Source organism: Trichosurus vulpecula, chromosome 3 (genome assembly GCF_011100635.1).
Source record: "Trichosurus vulpecula isolate mTriVul1 chromosome 3, mTriVul1.pri, whole genome shotgun sequence".
Classification (NCBI taxonomy): Eukaryota; Metazoa; Chordata; class Mammalia; order Diprotodontia; family Phalangeridae; genus Trichosurus; species Trichosurus vulpecula.
In genome coordinates, this window is record NC_050575.1 from 174,296,020 (window position 1) to 174,314,595 (window position 18,576).

General features: G+C 40.7%; 1 protein-coding gene across 1 annotated transcript; it reads right to left on the reverse strand.

The window, feature by feature from the left end:
- Positions 1-3,142: 3,142 nt before the first annotated feature.
- Positions 3,143-11,767, reverse strand: LOC118842303 (major allergen Can f 1-like). The gene is made up of 5 exons (XM_036749878.1): positions 11,684-11,767; positions 9,893-10,026; positions 6,312-6,382; positions 4,155-4,262; positions 3,143-3,276 (listed from the first exon to the last, which is right to left on the reverse strand). The coding sequence occupies exons 1-5, from the start codon at positions 11,765-11,767 to the stop codon at positions 3,143-3,145; spliced, it is 531 nt and encodes a 176-aa protein (XP_036605773.1).
- Between the last annotated feature and the right edge of the window lie 6,809 nt (positions 11,768-18,576).

Consider the following 18,576-nt stretch of genomic DNA (forward strand, 5'->3'; position numbering starts at 1 on the left):
GCAAAGTCTGAGACTGAATCTCGGTGCGTTTTCACTGCCTGGCCATATTCCCAACCAATTAACTTGACCCTTGAGTTTTTCAGTGGGGTATGGTTGCTTGTAGACTAAAGAGTTCTATGTTCCACGTTTGGGGGGGATGTGCCAACTCTGCCACACCAGCACTGCTCCTTCTCCAAGAACCCCCAACCCGGACTGGGCTTAGATCTTCAGCAGGCTGTGCACTCCTGCTCTGATCCGCCACTTAATTCCTCCCACCAGGTGGGCCTGGGGCCGGAAGCAACAGCAGCTGTAGCTGTCCCACTTGCACTGCCCCTGGTGCTGGAAGCTGAACCGCGAACTCCTTCCACTCCTGCAGCTTTTCCCACTAACCTTCTCCGCTGTCTTTGGTGTTTGTGGGTTGAGAAGTCTGGTAACTGCCGCAGCTCACTGATTCAGGGGGCTAGGGCATGCTCCGCCCGGCTCCTGGTCTGGTTGGTCCCCGCTGCTCAGACTGGGCTCTGCTCCACTCCATTCCCAGCTCCCAGCTCCATGCGGGATAGACCTCACCCAGAGACCGTTCAGGGTGTCCTGGGCTGGAGCCCTGCTTCCCTCTGCTGTTTTGTGGGTTCTGCAGTTCAAGAATTGGTTCCGAGCCATTTTTTATAGGTTTTTGGAGGGACTCGGCAGGGAGGTCACACTAGTCCCTGCTTTCCAGCTGCCATCTTGGCTCCACCCCCCTCCAATTACATTTTAATCTGGTTCCAGTGGTACTCAGGCATATTGCAGGCTGCATGGTCTGCCTGCGGGCCTCAAGTTTATCACCTCTCCCCTAAAACAAAAGATTGGCCCAATTTTCACTTTTCAACCAGCCGTGCAAGTATCCAAGAGGTGCAGCTTCCAGTATCCTACAGGGATCACTATCTTCTCTCAAACTTTGAAAGTCCAAATCTCTAGCAATCCCACTGAAGTATGCCTAAGAAATCAAGTGAAAAGTAGTAGAAATAAATCTAGAAAACTCAGAAGGGAAAAGAAAGCTTATTCTTTGTTCATTTATTTTTGTCTTCTTTTGTTCAGATGTATGGCATATTATAGAAAAGTTTTATGTGTAATTTTATTTTTTATTTGCACACCTATTTGATTCTGTTTTTGTTGGTGTTTCTATTTTTTAAATCAGCTTCATGATTATTTCAGTGTGGAGGACACCCTATATCAAGGCAGATCAATACCTGCCCTGTAACTTACATATAGTCTCAGAGAGTTGTATTGGAAAAGGAGAGGCCCAGACAATGACTTGTCCAGGGTCACACAGCAATTGGTCAGAGGCAACACTCCTGACTCCAAGGCCATCCCTCTATGTGCTACACTATGCTGCCTATAAAATAAAGGGACGCAGCCTAATTTGGAATTCGAGGACCTAGGTATGAACTGCAGCTTTGCCACTGACTATCTGAAAATTAGGCAAGGCATGGCCTCCCGTTTCTTAACTGTCCAGGGGACTAAACTGTATCATTGCTGGGGCTTTTCCAGCTCCAAACCCACTACTTTATGATCTCTGCCCTAAAGGAGGAAGTGAGAAAGAGTAGGGACACAAGGGATCATGTGATGATAAATACAGAACAAAATAATCATTTAAATGAAGGAAAAGAGTGTGTCTGATTTAGTTGTCCCAGCTTCCTCTCTTGCCAAAGGAGATTTCAACAAACAGACTGAGCCAGGTGTGATTGCTGCATAGTTTATGTACCATCTGAACAAATGTTAGAAAGGGGGTGTGAAGAGGGCAGGGAGGGAGAAGCATATTCAGAGTCCAGGCAGAAAGAATTGCTTCTCAGCAGGAGAGAGAGACTGGGATTTCATACAAAGGGTTGAGGCTGAGGCTGAGGTCAAGCAAAGGAATCAGCTTCTCCTAGAAAACAGTAAACAGAATTGAGTGAGGGGTTGTTGGGATTGTAAGAAAGAATAGGATGGGAGACTTTCCTTGAGCCAACTCCAGGACATTAAAGGCTCACACCATTTGGAGAAGACTTTTAGGAGGAAGTCAGTGATCAACCCTTGCTGAGCACTTAAGTATATACTACTTACAAGATGCAATCCATAGGCTACAGCACCTGGGAGTTCAGTTAGACATCCATACACAAAACAGAGGGGTTAGAAATCCAAGGGGAACAGTGAGGTTTCAGGTAACAAGATATTCTGTTTGACATCGTTTGGGGGTGCATGTACCTGAAGGTAGAAGGTGACCTCTTGAAGTATTACTAACTCCTAAAGTTCTATGACAACTGACATTTCTCCAGCCTTTTAAGGTTTACCAAGTGCTCTTCTCACAAGACTTCCGTGAGTTAATTAGTGTTAAGTATAATTGCTGGCTTTCCACATTACCTTTCTACAAATGATTCACTTGAAATCCTCAAAGGCGTCTTACCCTATGTTCATCTGGGAATACAGTCTTCTGCAGAAATAAAAGAATGCATGGACACATTTACCAAGTGCACTTACTACAACACACCTCCTTTGTCAACATTTCGAGTATGAGACTAATAATGGCTTAAATTTTACTAGTGGATTATGCTTACAGAGAACTTTAAATATTCCCTCAACAATTCCGCATGGTGGTTAGTATAAGTATCGTCCCCATTATATAGATGATGAAAATGACTCAGAAAGATCCAGAAAGGTCGTGGGCTCACATATTTAGAAGTGGAAGAAATCTGAGGGGTCATCAAGTCCAGTCTCTCCATGTTAAAGACGAAGAAGCTGATATTCAGATGTTAAATGACATCGTAATCATAATCATTTTAGGTAGCATTTTTATAGCACCTACTACATGCCAGATACTATACTAAGTGCTTTACAAATGTTATCTCATTTAACCTTCACAAGAACCCTGGGAGGGAGGTGCTATTGTCCCCATTTTACAGTTGGGGAAACTGAGGCAAACAGAAGTTAAATGACTTGCCCAAGGTCACATAGCTATTAAGTGTCTGAGATTTGAACTCAAGTCTTCCTGACTCCAGGACCAGAGCTCTACCTACTACTCTGTCCTCTATTCATGTCTAATGTTAAAGAGGTAGCAAAGCAGGCATCCAAATTCGGGTCTTATGATTCAACTTTGTACCACACCATACTACCACAAATTAGAAAGGAGAAACTGGGATTGGACATAATCTCAAGAGAAATTAGAAAATCCATCTTTGTTACCCTCCAATTCAGGGACGATGATCTTTGTCTCATCTTGTCCTTTGCTCCGGACAAACTGTTTAAATACCTTCATAGCTTCAGGATGAGCAGCTACATTTCGACCTGTAATTGCAAGTCAGAATGAATGCATACAACACTGCTACCCTTAGGCAGTACTCTGGTCAGGAAAGAAATAGGGAAATTTATCTCTAAGTATTATTTCCACAGTCTCTTGAAGGAGCCTCATGGATATACCTAAGAATTTTTAAAATTCATAATCTCTCCCTCCTCCCCTTTCCCACTAGCCCCAAGAAAGAGTTGGGATGGCTACTGTTATGGAGAAACTCTTTTAGCCCTCTCAGGGTAGGAAGATGCTTTGCAATGCCCCAAACTGAAGATTACTGGCATCATAAATAATAGTATTTGGAAGGACATCAAGAGATAATCTCACTTAATTCTCAACTTTCAGCAATATATTATCTTCATTTTATAGGTGAGGCAGTCTGTATTTAAATTCTACAAGAGTGAATTCTATTTCCATGAAAGCTACTTTCTCAGGAAGATGTCTCTGTGTCTCCCTGTGTTATCTAGAGAAAAAAAAATGCTCTTATGGTCTGATTATGATGAATTCTCTGTAATTAATTTTCCCAAACAGCCACATCTTTCCCTGGTCCTATGCTCCAAAATGACTTAAGCAGAGCAGGAAAAGCAAATTCCTAGCCATTTGTGTGTGCCAATCAGATCTTAGCCTAACAAAAGTCGTTAGAAACTCCATGGGGTTCCCAAGTCACTGGAAGGAGCTCTGACATGTTCTTGTGCCAAAACCATCACGAAAGCTATATCCAGGGGAGAAATAGCTGAAGGCCTGCAATTATTTATGCTGGCAGATTCCAAGTGGCTACACAGAATAAGCTCTTCAAAACTGTAAATTGAATTGAACCCTAGCCATCTCTATTAACTCCGTTCTTTCAGCAGTATTCGCAGACTGCCATGCTACTTACCTGCGAGTTCCATCATAATGACGTTCTTCCCATTCATCTTGCTTTCTATATATACGATGATTTGGTCTTCTATTCTTAAACTCAGTATCCCAACAATCTGCCTTCCCCCTGTGAGGGAAAAAAGCATCTATTTCACATTTATACTGTACTTAGTAGGTGCTTGACAAGTGTTTAAAGTTGTATCTCATTTGTGACTTTACCTCTGGCTTTGTTGGAAAGGTGATCTGGCCTTTTAAGAATTCAATTTGTCAAATGGCCAGGGGATGCTGAATTTTTTGCCAAGAAAATGAGAACCTAAGGAATTGGAGCATCTGAGGAATTAGGCTGAGGCAAGCAAACTGCCTCTAGGTTGAAAAGCCATTCTGAGGCCTTCAAAGGATACTGTTGAGGAAGGCAAAAGAGAGTGCACAGAACTGACAGCTTCACACAGAGTAAACTGCAGATGGCCATGGGAAAAGTACATTTTATCCCTTCAGTTATATCTCCTCAAAAGCTGATGCTAAGGTGGGACACAAGATCACAGAAAAGGTATTGTTCATCAGAGAACAAGCTTCGGTTCAGCAAAGCAACACAGGGTATGTTTAGTATTTAGAAATTTTCTCTTAAAAACCTTGATCTATTTCTACGATATTGAGCTTTTAAAGTGTTTTAAAATGTTCATTTACCACTTTCTGGTTTATTCTGGAGGCAACTTGGAGTCACAGCTAGATGACTAGCCTTGGAGTCAGGAAGACCTTAAGTCCCACCTCTGACAAAACTTGCTTTATGAGTCTGGGCAAGTTACTCTCAGTTCTCTATCCTGTTGCCTAAAACTATACTTTGAAGAGAAGGTGGCAATCTGCATTGATAGAGGGAGTTTCCTCAACCTGGGAGTTTCCTGTACCAACAAAAGCACAGTTCCAGTCCATATCCTTTTTAACTCTTTAAAAGGATTCATAAAAGCATGCCTGTAAACATTAAGCTTCTCTGCTACAATTAAATATAATTCTTTTTATAAAAGATTAATTTTAAACAATTTTGGGGATGTATCTAAAGCATCACTAATTTGTTCATGGATATTGTCTCACCTTTACTTGAGAGTTAATGCCTTGCAGAGATAGAACCAGGAATGTGAAAAAACAGACTTGGGTGATTTGCCCCTAGATCAGGGGACTGAGAAGAGACCTTAGGACCCAAGATCCCTTAGGGAAAGAGACTCCAAGACACTACTTCACAGAGAGGAGAAAGGCTATTTGACCACCTCCATTGGTGGAAACTTGAAGGAAAAATAAACTGGGGAGATGTTAGTGGGAAGGGATCAGAGAGGCACTGAGGAAGGAAAGCTCAAATGGTGTTGTGTGAACACTTTAGGAGCCCATTTTGAAGAGAGAGCAACCAGGGATCTTCAGAGTGGATGTAGTTGTTCTGGATGATGTGAGGCTGGAGGAGAACTGTGGGGCCTGACAATCAGACCATCATGTTATCACTTTGGAGCAAAGCCCCATGGCCCCAAACTAGTTGCAGTTCCACAGCTATACATCTTAAGCTTGGCTTTCAAGGGATAACGCCTTTACTCAATGATGTGCTTTAAGGCTAGGAATATAAAGATCTGAGGGAGGACAGTAAAGATGTTGGGGTTAGATGGGGAGAGGTCTTGTAGTTCCTCAAATTGTTATCATGTGAGGGCCTGCCTACAGTACCAATACTCTCCCTGTTCCCCATGCCCAATGATTCTCTCAATCCTGTCTCACAAACACAGCTGGCAGGTATCACATTATAATTTCTTCACAGCAAATGTTCTTCCTGGAAACAAAGTTCCCATGAATCATTTCTCTTTCTAGCTCCAGTTTTTGCTTCAGTGAGCAGTAATAAAACTATAATTCGAACCAATGAATGGTTTACACTTTGCACAACTCTTTCTTCATAACAACACTGGGAAATAATACAGCAAATATCACTGCCTCCCATTTCTCAGAAGCCAAACCCAGCAGACAATTCAGTATATTCCATGGAAAATCGTAGCTAAACTATGCCACCTGAAGCTCTGAATCACAATTAGATATGGGTTCCCAACTTCTGCCTTAACACCAAATCAGACAGATTACATTTGTGGGAGCTTGACTGCAGGTAGACATTCCTGACCTTATCCCTTTAATTGGGCACATTTGAGTCACTTACAGGTGGTCATTTTCCCGGGTTCCTTTGTTTTCTCTAGAGTTAACTTAATTTCTTCACATCGGCCATTCTTTCTGGAAAACAAAATACCCATTAATGATATTTCTAGATAAAATGTGCTTTTTATTGGAGAATAATTATAACTACAGCTCATAATGATAGTGCTTAATGTTAGTGCCTTGCCTCTGTTGATTATTTCCAATTTATCCTGTATGTATCATTTTTGTACATCTATATTTTGTCTCCCTCTTAAGACAGTGAACTCTTGGAGAGCAAAGAATGTCTTTTACCCTGCTTTGTAGCCCCAGACCATAGCACAGTGCCTGGCACATAGTCAGTGAGTAATAAATACTTGTTGCCTAGTTTAAAGTTTGCAAAGCTCTCTCTTCACAAGGCCACAATATAAATATCATCACCCATTTTTCAGAAGTGGAAACTATGGCTTGATTTCTGCAGCCACAGCTACAATCTACAGAACAGAGCAGTAACTGATGTTGACATGATGAGTAGCTGAGATCACTTGCTCATGGCCCTATCATTACTAAGAGGCAGAGCCAGGACTTAAACCCCGATCTACTGATTCTGCTTCCAGTGATGCTATGATGCTGCTTCCCCAAAATGCTTGAGACCTTTAGCTCAATTTAATGAGCATGTATTGAGGGCTTGACTTGTGCCTAAAGTAAAATATCCTAGTCCCTGGACAACTCCAGGACATGGGAACTAATTTATCACCAAAATAACAAAAAGTGGTTTCGTTTGCTCCTCACTTGCCTCTCGTGGCAACCAAGCATCAGCAAGTCATCAATTCAGTCTGTCTTTAATAATCACACTCACGTGTAACAAAAATGCCCTTCTTGACTAATGATCAGAGCTAGTATTGGAACTCAGGCCTCCTTGACTCTGTAGCCAACACGCTTTCCATCCCTTGAGTTTTTGTTGTTGTTGTTTTCTGAGAAGTGGTTTTTAATGGGACATGTCAGTGAGGCAGTCATTCGGACCCAGGGACAGCCACCTATGATCACGTAACAGTTTTATGAGGCAAGTAGGTGGTGTAGTAGATAGAGTGCTGGCCCTGTAGTCAGGAAGAACTGAGTTCAAATCAGCTTCATTCACTTACTAGCCATATGACCTTGAGCAAATCACTTAACCTCTGCTTGCCTCAGTTTCCTTGTCTATAAAATGGAGATAACAATCATGCCTATCTCCCAGAGTTTTTGTGACAATCAACAATTGCAAAATACTTCACACAGTGCCTGGGATGTAGTAAGCACTGTGTAAATGTTAAGTATTATGATTAGATAATTCTCTAGTCCTTAAAAAGATTGAACATATGACTGACTACGTTACCACTGACATCTAACCAAGCGAGTACTCTAACATAGGTTGCACCTACCCTAATCTCTCCCATAGATTTTTAAGTATCATCAGAGTATTACATTCACAGATTCCACCCCCAGGCATTACCTTCATTCCCCTATGGCAGCTGACAAAATCTTCCTCATTTTCTGGCATCATTAGAGATTATTGTCAAATCCCATCCATTTTTTGAATTAAATTTTATTTTATTTTCAGAGCCACATTGTCTCCCTCCTATATCCATCTCCCCATTTAAGCCTATTCATTTGGAATAAGCAGGAGGAAAGCCAATCTGAATTAATGGAAAGCCTGAGGTATAGGTTACTTTTTTAAAGAAATGTACGTATTGTTCACTTTTGAGTAAAAAGAAAACATCGGGGCAGCTAAGTGATGCAGTGAATAGAGCACCAGCCCTGGAGTAGGGAAAACCTGAACTCAAATGTGACCTCAGAAGCTTCACACTTACTAGCTGTGTGACCTTGGGCAAGTCACTTAACCCCAATTGCCTTACCTTCCCCCTTCCAAAAAAACAATCATCATGTCGTAATTTCACTGGACCTACTTTAGTGAATATGTTAGCATGAGCTTTAATTATTATGGTAGATTTATCATATGTTAAGGAAAACAATGCTGCAAACACATCTCAAAGAGTTTGTTCTCTTACTTAAACCAATTTTTATTCCTATGCCTTTGACTAAATACTATACCAATACTTTTGTGATCCTACATAATTGTGAGTATAGTTTTCTGGAAAAGTGATCTTAACTAACTCTGTTTTTAAAATTTTAAGTGCCAAAACAATTTTATTTCAATTTGTTTCAGATGGAATTCTTTCTCTGTTGAGCAACACACTTTGCTGCCTTCTTGGATCACGTTGAACATCCTCTGTCCCTTTCTTCATGATTTAGTGATAGCATTATGAACATGTGTTACTAAACTGTGCTTTAGATCTATCTATCTGTAGCTAATGGCTCTAAAGTCATTTGCTCTTTCAGGAAATGTGTTCCCTCATCCCCAAGATACCTGCTGAGGTATCACACAAGGGATGGACCTATATGAGGCATCGTGATACCCTTTGTAGCTACTGAGGTACAGAAACCTATTTGACTCACAGCCTGCCTTCCCTGTGCCTGTCAGAGTGATTGTTGCTCACTGCCCCCATAACTATCATGTAAAAGAGTTGCCCTATAGAGCGCCTTTAAGATTTGGCAGAACATTTTAAATACCTGTTCTCATTTGATCCTCCCGACGACCCTAACAAGTTACTACTATGGATTATTACTGACCTCATTTTACAAATGAGGAAACTGAGACATAAAGAAGTTAGGTTATTTTCCCATGGTCACACAGCTAGTGGAGGCAAGGTTCATACCTATATCTCTCTTGACTTTAAGTCTAGTGATCTTTCTTTATAACCAGAACATCTTACTGCTTCTAATATCCACCACCGCTTATGCTGCATTCTGGGTCTGCTGTGAGCCACTCCCTTCCCTCCATGTTTGTTTTTCCTCTTCTTCTTCTTCTCAAGCCCTGCTACCTTGCCCATGATTCTCACCTTTGCCATTAAGTATCATGGCTGTCACAGCCATTGCTACATGTGAGTGTTCACTGCATTCCTTTGTTCCTCCTTAGTAAAGTTATTAGATAGAATCCTCAGGGTCTTGGCTTACAAGAAAATCATTGCTAAGATTAAGAGCAAAAAGACACCTTAGAGGTTGAAACCAACTCCTTCATTTTACAGGTGAGGAAATTGAGGCCTAGAGAGGTTGAGTGACTTGCCCTGGATCATTTACAGGTAGTAAGTAACCGAGATAGGATTGGAACTTAGGTCTTTCTGACTCCAAGCTCAGCACTCTATCTGCTATGTCACATTGCTTCCCATGTACTTTTCCCATTGTCTGATGCTCAAAAGATACTTCACCATTACTTGGAATACTTTGGTTCATTGCTTGTTTCTGGAATTGGCACTTGTCTAGATATTCGATTTGATCAGTAAGTTCCCTTCTGGATAACTGAATAATTACTGTATTAATTTGCTTGGCAAATTCTCTTTTTATTTTAAGGCTAATGAAGTGATAGACTTTAGTGTAAATTATCACACCTTTCAAATTACTGGATCCAGTTGAAAGCTTGACTACCATTTCACAAAAGCAATTGTACTGCTTTCAGGCAAAGATTGGAAAAGCATGAGATGGATGATGGAATATTCCCATACAAAGTACACTTACTTAAGAGTCAATCTGGCCTCCAATTTACCATTAGGAAGAGCTCTGACAATGAAGGGAGGTATTTTCTGATGCCTCTTATCTTCAGGAATGTCCACGTTTCCGGTCCAGGCATTTACATACCACACTCCAAAGTACTAGAGAAAGATGGAGATAAGGAACACCCAGATCATAAGAATTCTGGATATCCAGACATTGAGACTCCTGGGACAGGGGGTAAAAAAGAGGAAATGGCAAGGGAATGGAAAAAGAAGTCTGCCTATGTGCATAACTCCAGGAAAGGACTAGGAAGGGGAAAAGTTATAGCCAGACCTATGCTCAAGTAGAGTGGACATCAGATCTCTGGGCTGCTGCTAGAAGATGCCTGCAGCAAGAGGGTCATCTGTTCCTTCTGTCATGAAGGTTCCAAAATCAAGACTCTACAGGACAGGCCTGACTCATCCTAGGTTTGGAGAAGAGGGATTATATGATTAGGGATGGCATTCTGGTCTTTTCTGAGAGAGATAATTAGAGGTGTAAAGAAAGGCAATGTAATAGCATGTCTTTGTATAAGTTGGTAGGATCTAAGTTTCTTCTGCTATACAGAAGAATGAACAGAAACTGTCTTTAAGGGTTTTGGATGATCCACTACAAGTTTTGTGGGCTGATCAGAAGCCCTTTCCAGAGAATTCCCATAGCAGCTACAGAGGCCTGTGGCATACCAGAGGAAGAAGGCTTTAAGAACTATTGAATATTATGCGGGTGCTGCCACTAAAATGATTTCTGTAGGGCAGACCCAGAGATGCCCAGAGAATGTTCTACTACTTAGCGTCTGCTTCTCAGGATCCTGGCTGGAGGAAGACATTACCTCCAATACTAAGAAATCCTATCAGAAGTAGCCAGCTGCCCCACCACACACACACACACACGCACGCACGCACGCACGCACCTTTTATGATTAAGGAGGCTCTGTCTTTGTAGAAAAGTTAAACAAGTTGACCTGGTTGCCTCTGCTTAAAAGGTGTTCATGTCAAAGTAACACATCTCTCTCAGATTTATCTGTGGTACCACTATTTGGACTGGATTCTTCTGCTGGGCTTTCTGCCAAAAACCTACTTCGGTGTCCCAAACCAGACTGACCCTTTCTCCTACCTTCTCAGTGCCAGTTCATGTATCATTTCTCACTGAACCAGCACCCAATCCATACTCCCGAGGACTGCTAATAGCTTTGCTCTCACCTTACTCGTAGCACCTGAAACATGTCATCATGGTCACTGTGGCAACATACCCATACTGCAGGTTTCTAAGAGTAAATAGGTTCTGATGAACTAATGTTTCTAAAGCAAACCTACAAAAAAAGCAAATTCACATAGGCCAAATGGAACTGAAGTTCTAAAGTCCCTGAACCACTTCACTGGTTCCCTGAAAATTACAGTTTGTGACTCATATGAGACTTGCTACATTTAGGGCTACTAATAATTCTGGTTGGCCATAAGCAGTAAGAAAATTAGAAATATCACTGCTCCCAACTTCCAGCTCACTCTGGTCACAGTAGACTTGGATCAAAGAGGAAAATTCTCACCCTGGAACCTATCCTATCTCCCTCTCTGAGCTTCTCTTCTGTGGGTCCAAAGAGTTCTAATGAATCCATAGCCATATAATTTCCATCTCCTGGATGGGTTATAGGGTAAGAGGGTTTCAGGGGTTGTAGACCAGCCTAGAAACAGACTGAGTAGTCCCTAGGCTGACAATGGAATCTTCTGGCTGGTGTATGCCTCTCCCACCCATTCTCCCTCCCCCCAAAAGTAGCCTCACCTTTGAAATGTTCTTATCAAAATTCACAGGTGTCCAGGAGGCATGGACAACTGAGAAGAAGACTATCAAGAATAGTATCTTCATCTTCAGAGGGCTATACGCTGGCTTCTCAGCAGAAAACCTGGTTATACAAATTTAAAAGACCGTGGCCTTCCTCACATTGAACCAACCTCTTTATATAGCACCCCACATTCAAAGGCACTGAAAACTGATCCCCCTCACACACAATGCCCCAGTCAGTCTTTCAAAATGGGAGAGATAATAGCATTATTTTTGGAATCAAATGGCCAAATGTCTTTATGATTCTTTAATCATTCTGAGAATCAACAGGATCTAATTTTTTGGATGCCTACAATCTTTATAGGTTCTCAAAACTGATACTTTTATTGGTGGGAGGCAGATTGTTATCAGAAGGGGACCTTGTACTTTTTGAGGAATAAAGAAAAATCAATGGCTTCATTTCATTCCTACGCACTCCCTTGCCCTACCCCCTCACTACATATGCTTTTTTGAAAAAATACTATTTATTTTCCCATAATTACATGCAAAAATGTTTTTTAATATTCACTGTTTTTTTTATTTTGAGTTCCAAATTCTATCCTTCCCTCCTTCCCTGAGATGGTAAGCAATATGATATAGGTTGTACATGTGCAATCATGTAAAACATTTCTGTATTAGTTGTTTTATGCAAGAACACAGAAAGAAAGAAAAAGAGAAAGAAAGTAAAAGAGAGAGAGAAAGAAAAAAGAGAAAAAAGAAAGGGAGGGAGGAAGGAAGGAAGAAAGAAGGAAGGAAAGAAAGAAAGAGAAAGAGAGAAAGAAAGAAAGAGAAAGAAGGAAAAAAGGAAGGAAAGTAGGAAGGAATGAAGGTGAAGGGAGGGAAGAAGGAAGGAGGGAGGGAGGGAAGGAAGGAAGGAAGGAAGTAACAGCTGTCATGTGTTTTTTCCAGGATTTTCAGGTGGATCAAACTTTCCTTTCATCTGACATGCATATCTTCATGGACTCTAAGCTCCATTCAATCTCCCTTTGACTGTTCCTCACACACAGCATTCCATTTCTGATCTACATACCCTTGTAAAGGAATTTCCCATCATTGGAATATATTCCCTCTTTGGCTCAACTTCTTAGAATCCCTTATTTTCTTCAAAACTCAGCTTAAGTGCCACCTTCTATGGGAAGCTTTCATGATCTCTCCAGCTACTGGTGTCTCCCCCCACCCAAAAAAATTACCTTAAATTTATTTTGTTATACAAAATACACACACACACACACACACACACGTTATATATATACACATACATGGGAAACATGTGGGTCTATAGGTCATCTTCCTTTTGAGATTAGCACAGCAGCACATAAGATAAGGACCAGATCTTCATTGGTATGGGAAACTCCCAGATGGACTCTACCAGTGAAGTTGGTTCTTTCTCTGCAACATATAGTCTTAAACAGTTTTCTAGAGCACTAGGAGTTTGTGACTTGCCCAGTATCACATAGCCAGTATGTGTCAGAGATGGAACTTGGACCTTGGTCTTCCTGGACAAGGTTTTGCTTCTAATTCTCTGCCCTATTCTGTCTCTCCCTGCTATATAGTAACAACTTCAAAATTCTTACTTTTTAGTGGGAGGAAGGACATAAGATTGAGTTAAAGCTCTTCTAAAAACTCCGCCATGAACAAGATTCTTCATCTCACCTCTGGTGAGATCCTCACAACCTCATAGCAGTCATCTTTAGTACTGTTTTGACAGATAAAGAAAATGAAGCCAAATGACTCACAGAAATGGGGTCACAAAGAGAGTTGTTACCAAATTAGGACCATAACCTAGGTGTCAGAGCCTCAACCTCTGCCTCCCCTAAATTGAAGCTCAAACACGGAGTTGTATCATTTCTTGGAAACTTCATAATTGTCTTAGCAGGGTAAATCTGTCTGCAACCTTGAGTTGAACCCAACCCAATGCCAAGTTTTGGGGGTTTATGTTGTAAGTCAGTACAATGGCATCATTGTGATGGAAAGTGTACCTCTCCTACCTGGTCTTTGGCACTCCACAAAGGTCTCCAGACAAGGAGGGAGGGAGGGAAGAAGAGGGGCACAGAGATAATGCTTTGATCCATTGGTTTCAGGAGGAAAAAGTAACATTGGATAGGGATCTCTGCCCAGTCCAAGGAAAGAAAATGAAGGAGTTAGTGTGGCAGCTAAGAAACTGGGTAGTATAGGCCTAGGATATGAGGGAGCCTCATAGACCTCTTTGGAGAGGAATTGCATTTACCCAGTGTTTAGAGCAGGGATTGGCAAACTATCCTAGCAGATGCTTGGAAGGGCAGCATGGTACTGGACATAGAATCAAAAACAATGAATTCAATTCCAGCCCCTTCCATTTACAATTAACCACCCTAGTCCTCTGTTTGCTTCTCTTTAAAATAAAGAGATTGCACTAGATGACCTCAAAAGTCCTTTCCAGATATAAATTTTGTTACCTGTGTTTATAAGTTATCTTGGATTTGGTTATTTGTATCTGTCTCCCCCATAGTAATCCAAATATTTCAGAAATGATAATAAATAGTTCTTCTGTGGTTTCAGCATTAAGCTCAGATGCCAATCATATAATCATAGGTCTAAGGCTGGAAATGACCTTAGAGATCATCTAATCCAATCCCCTTATTATACAGCTGAAGTAACTAAGGTCACCAGGGTGAGGGTAGGGCTGGTGATTTGCCCAAGGTCATAAGTAGGAAGCATCAGAGGTGAAATTTGAACCCATGTACTCTGATGCCAGAGCCAGTGCTCCTTCCACTGTATTCATAGTAAGGTATATACCTGACCATGCCACACCCCTATTGAAATATTTTTCCAGTGGTTCCCTAGTGCCTCCAAGATAAAATACAAACTCTTTTCCCGGTCTTTCCTATCTCCCCACCATTTCCCAACCATGTTCTGTATCACTCCCATTACACACTCAACTATTTGCTTTGTTGCAAATTCAACATCAATCAATAAACATATATTAAGAGCCTACTGTGTGGTAGGCACATTTTTCCTTCACTGGGGTCAGCTATATTGGTGTACTGGTTTTAAAAGGAAAGTCATACCCTTCCCCCAAAAATGGAAGAGGAGTGAATTTCACTAGAACACCTAATAGCTTAGAGGTCTCAGAGAATGACTGGCAGGCCAGCCTGAGTTGCTCATGAGTGCCACCACCTTTTATATATGACAACAATATCTAGGAAAATGCTTTTTTTCTCCTTTTTTTAATTTGTCCAGGATCAGTTAAACAACACTCTACCTTTTTGATTGAATTCTGGAGGTGTCTATTTGCCTTTAACTGAGCAACATCAAATGGGTTGATACTTTTAAACCAGCATTTAATCTGACCAGGAAATCTCAGCCATCTTTTCAGATGGTCAGCCATTCCCTATGACCATATCCTATAGAAGTTTCTTCCTCCTTTCCCAAACTCACTACTACTTTTTTCCAGTGCTACATAAAATATATGAAGCAATCACCCTTGTTGAATCTGTTTCCTTTTTGAGGTTTTCTTGGGGTCAATGAAGAAGAAGTGGGTGACAACCAGTTAAGTTGCCTTTGATTAGGAGCCTTGGGACCTTGGACTTCCAAAGGGTGAGAGGGACTTATGGCTTCTATAGGATGAAATAAAAAGTTGCATATATAAGATATTCAAACAGATCTTCACACTGTTTCCCTACCTTCTGCATTCAGAATGTTGGGCTTTAATCACCTTCAGGGCTGCTGATCCTGACTGTTAACACACCTATCACCTTCTATTTATGTAGCCTATGATCAATCTAGTCAATTCCAATTAATCCAATAAGCATTTATTAATCACTTTCTATGTGTCTACCTGTTTCATAGGCTGCCATGGCCAAAGGATTCACCACCTAGTTGCTAACTTACTAGTAATAAAATTTTCTATAATTAGCTGAGTTCTATAGACAGAAGACTTGTTTGAGGTAACCATAGTGTTTATTCATTCTACCTAAGCCTTGGACAGTAAAGATTGAGTAGATTATGTGTCATTAAGGATGTAAAGCTTAATTATGCATAATTATGACATTCCCTCATCTATCTCTTCAATTATGTCAGTACTAAATCTTCAATGGAACAGAGAACACAATTGAGATAGGAGGGGCATAAGATGATGTTCTATCAATTGGGCCAGTAATCATGCACAGAGAAGTCAATAAAGGAAAAGAAGGATATTATTGAGGCAAGAAGGCATGTTTCAGAGTCTTGTAGGCCAAGGGTCAAGAAGTCAAGTCAGAAAATTCGAGAATCATAGCTAAGGAGGGCAGTCAAAAGGTCTATTCAACAAGGAGTCAGGAACCCATGATCCAGAAATGATACAACCAATGGAAACCTCAATGGAATAATTCTATACCCGCTGAAGGGGCTGAAGGTAGACAGCTAGGTGGCACAGTGGATAGAATGCCAGTCCTAGGGTCAGAAAGACTCATCTTCTTGAATTCAAATCTGGCTTCAGACACTGACTAGCTGTGTGATCCTGGGCAAATCACTTAACCCTGTTTCCTCATCTATAAAATGAGCTAAAGAAGGAAATGGCAAACCACTCCAATATATTTGCCAAGAAAACTCCAAATGGGGTCACAAAGAATCTGACACAATGGAAAATGACTAGGCAACAGTCTATAGAGGAAGGTAATCTATAAAATATATTAGGTTATACTCTTTTTCAGACTTAGTCATTGTAATCATACTCTTAAATCAAGTTCATCAATCAAGAAACATGAAGTGCCTACCCTGCCAGACAATGGGTGAAATCCTGGGGATATAAAGACAAATCATGAAACCATCCCTATTCTCAAGTTTACATTCTGCCATCTTGACATTTAGTTTATTTAAACTATAAATGTTTTCTAAAAAATAAGTGCATTAAGAAGAAATGTTTTATTTTATTCATTTTTTATTCCCAAGGGTACACTAGGTACTCTAAAAAATTTTGTTATTTATTATGATGATGGTGTCTAAATGTTCTATCTCATAGTTAGACTACATGTTCATTTGGAAGAAGTGATCTTGTCTCATACCTATCTATAACCCTAATAGCATATATATCACAGGCCTGAATACACAGTCCATGAAGTGTATTAAATATTATTGAACCAAATAAATATCTCAGATACTGGTGGGACTAGTCAATCCTATGGCAATCAGTTGGACAGTCTTTCTGGTGCCTATTCACTCCCCCTAAGGTCCTTGTCTTCTCTCTCTACCTGTGGGTCCAGTCATGTTATTAATAAAAACAGGGTATAGTAAGCACAATGCTAGAGGGGAGTGTCTGGTTTCTCTCTACTCTTACTAGTTGTGTGACCAAGGTCAACTCACATAATCTCCCCAGGTCTCAACTTCCTCAACTAATGAATGGAGGTAATAATACCCCTAGCATATATCTCAAAGGGTTATTGTAAGACTCAAATGAGGCAATATATTCAAGGAGTTCTGTAAACTTCAAAGAATTATATAAGAGTCAGTTGCTATTGTTCATAGGTTCCTATGCAAATGTCAGAACCTTTAGGCCATTTCTATTCCACTTCCAAGCATCCAATCCATCCAGTACAAAATTCAGTTGACTTAGAGAAAAACAAGCTCTTTATTTGGGGGGGGTATTTTTTTAATGAAGGGAGGAAAAGTTGTTAGCAGAGCTAGAACTAGCAATTATTATACCTAGGATAAGCAATATCATATGTGTCCACATCAAAGGGCATAAAATGTGTTCTGAAATCAACTTTCAAAAACAAATGTAGTTGATTACAAGGAAACACCAGATCACTAGCCCACAGACAGGGTGATGAGATAGAAATTTTGGGACACCATGAGGAGTCGGGGAGGGTGGGAAGAAGCATACCTCCTAGTAGCTTATTACTTCAAAGAATTATGCTTGCTAACCTGCTATAAAACAGAGCTGATTCTCCACAGCTGAGGACTGTAAGTGCTCAATTTTAGTGTCCTAAAACAAAACCTGGAGCTGCCATAGTTAAAGCTCTGGTAGTTAGCACCATAAAGACAAAATAAATGGGTCTTATGCTCACTTTTTAAGCATCTGTTTGAGTATCTTACATATGCAACTTTTTATTTCATCCTATAGAAGCCATAAGTCCCTCTCACCCTTTGCAAATCCAAGGTCCCAAGGCTCCTAATCAAGGGCAACTTAACTGGTTGTCACCCACTTCTTGTTCACTGACCCCAAGAAAACCTCAAAAAGGAAACCGATTTAACAAGGGTGATTGCTTCATACATTTTATGTAGCACTGGAAAAAAGTAGAAGTGAGTGACAGAGGGAGTTTGGGAAAGGAGGGAGAAGCTTCTATAGGATATGGTCATAGGGATGGCTGGTCATCTGAAAAGATGGCTGAGATTTCCTGGATAGCATTGATTCTGAGATTAAAGTGATTCATATTCTTTAAAAAATCAAATAGATACTCAGTAATGATTCCTTGGCATTTCATGAAGCAGCAGAAGCAAGACCTTCCAAAGACTTAATAGGGCCCAGCACCAGGATCTTGGAAAATCACAATAAGACAGGTACAAGGACGGAGGATTTGAAGTCAGAAGAACTAGGTTTAAATCTTGGCTTCACTGCTTATCACTTCTGTGACTTTTGGGTCTTCATTGCCTTCAATTTTGAAATGAAGGGTTTGGAAGAGATAATCATCTTTAAACCTTGGATCCCAGGAGATGATGGTCCAATGTCCGATGAGTACTTACCATACGCAAAGCCACAGACAGTGGGGTGTTGATACCCCTGAAGATTCCGTGAAAATCTGTTTTTGGAGAACTGAATCACATATTTGAGAAAGTGTTAGAGCTTAGTTGGAGGAACTGGAAGGAGACGAATGAAGGACAATTTCATTACTGTCTTC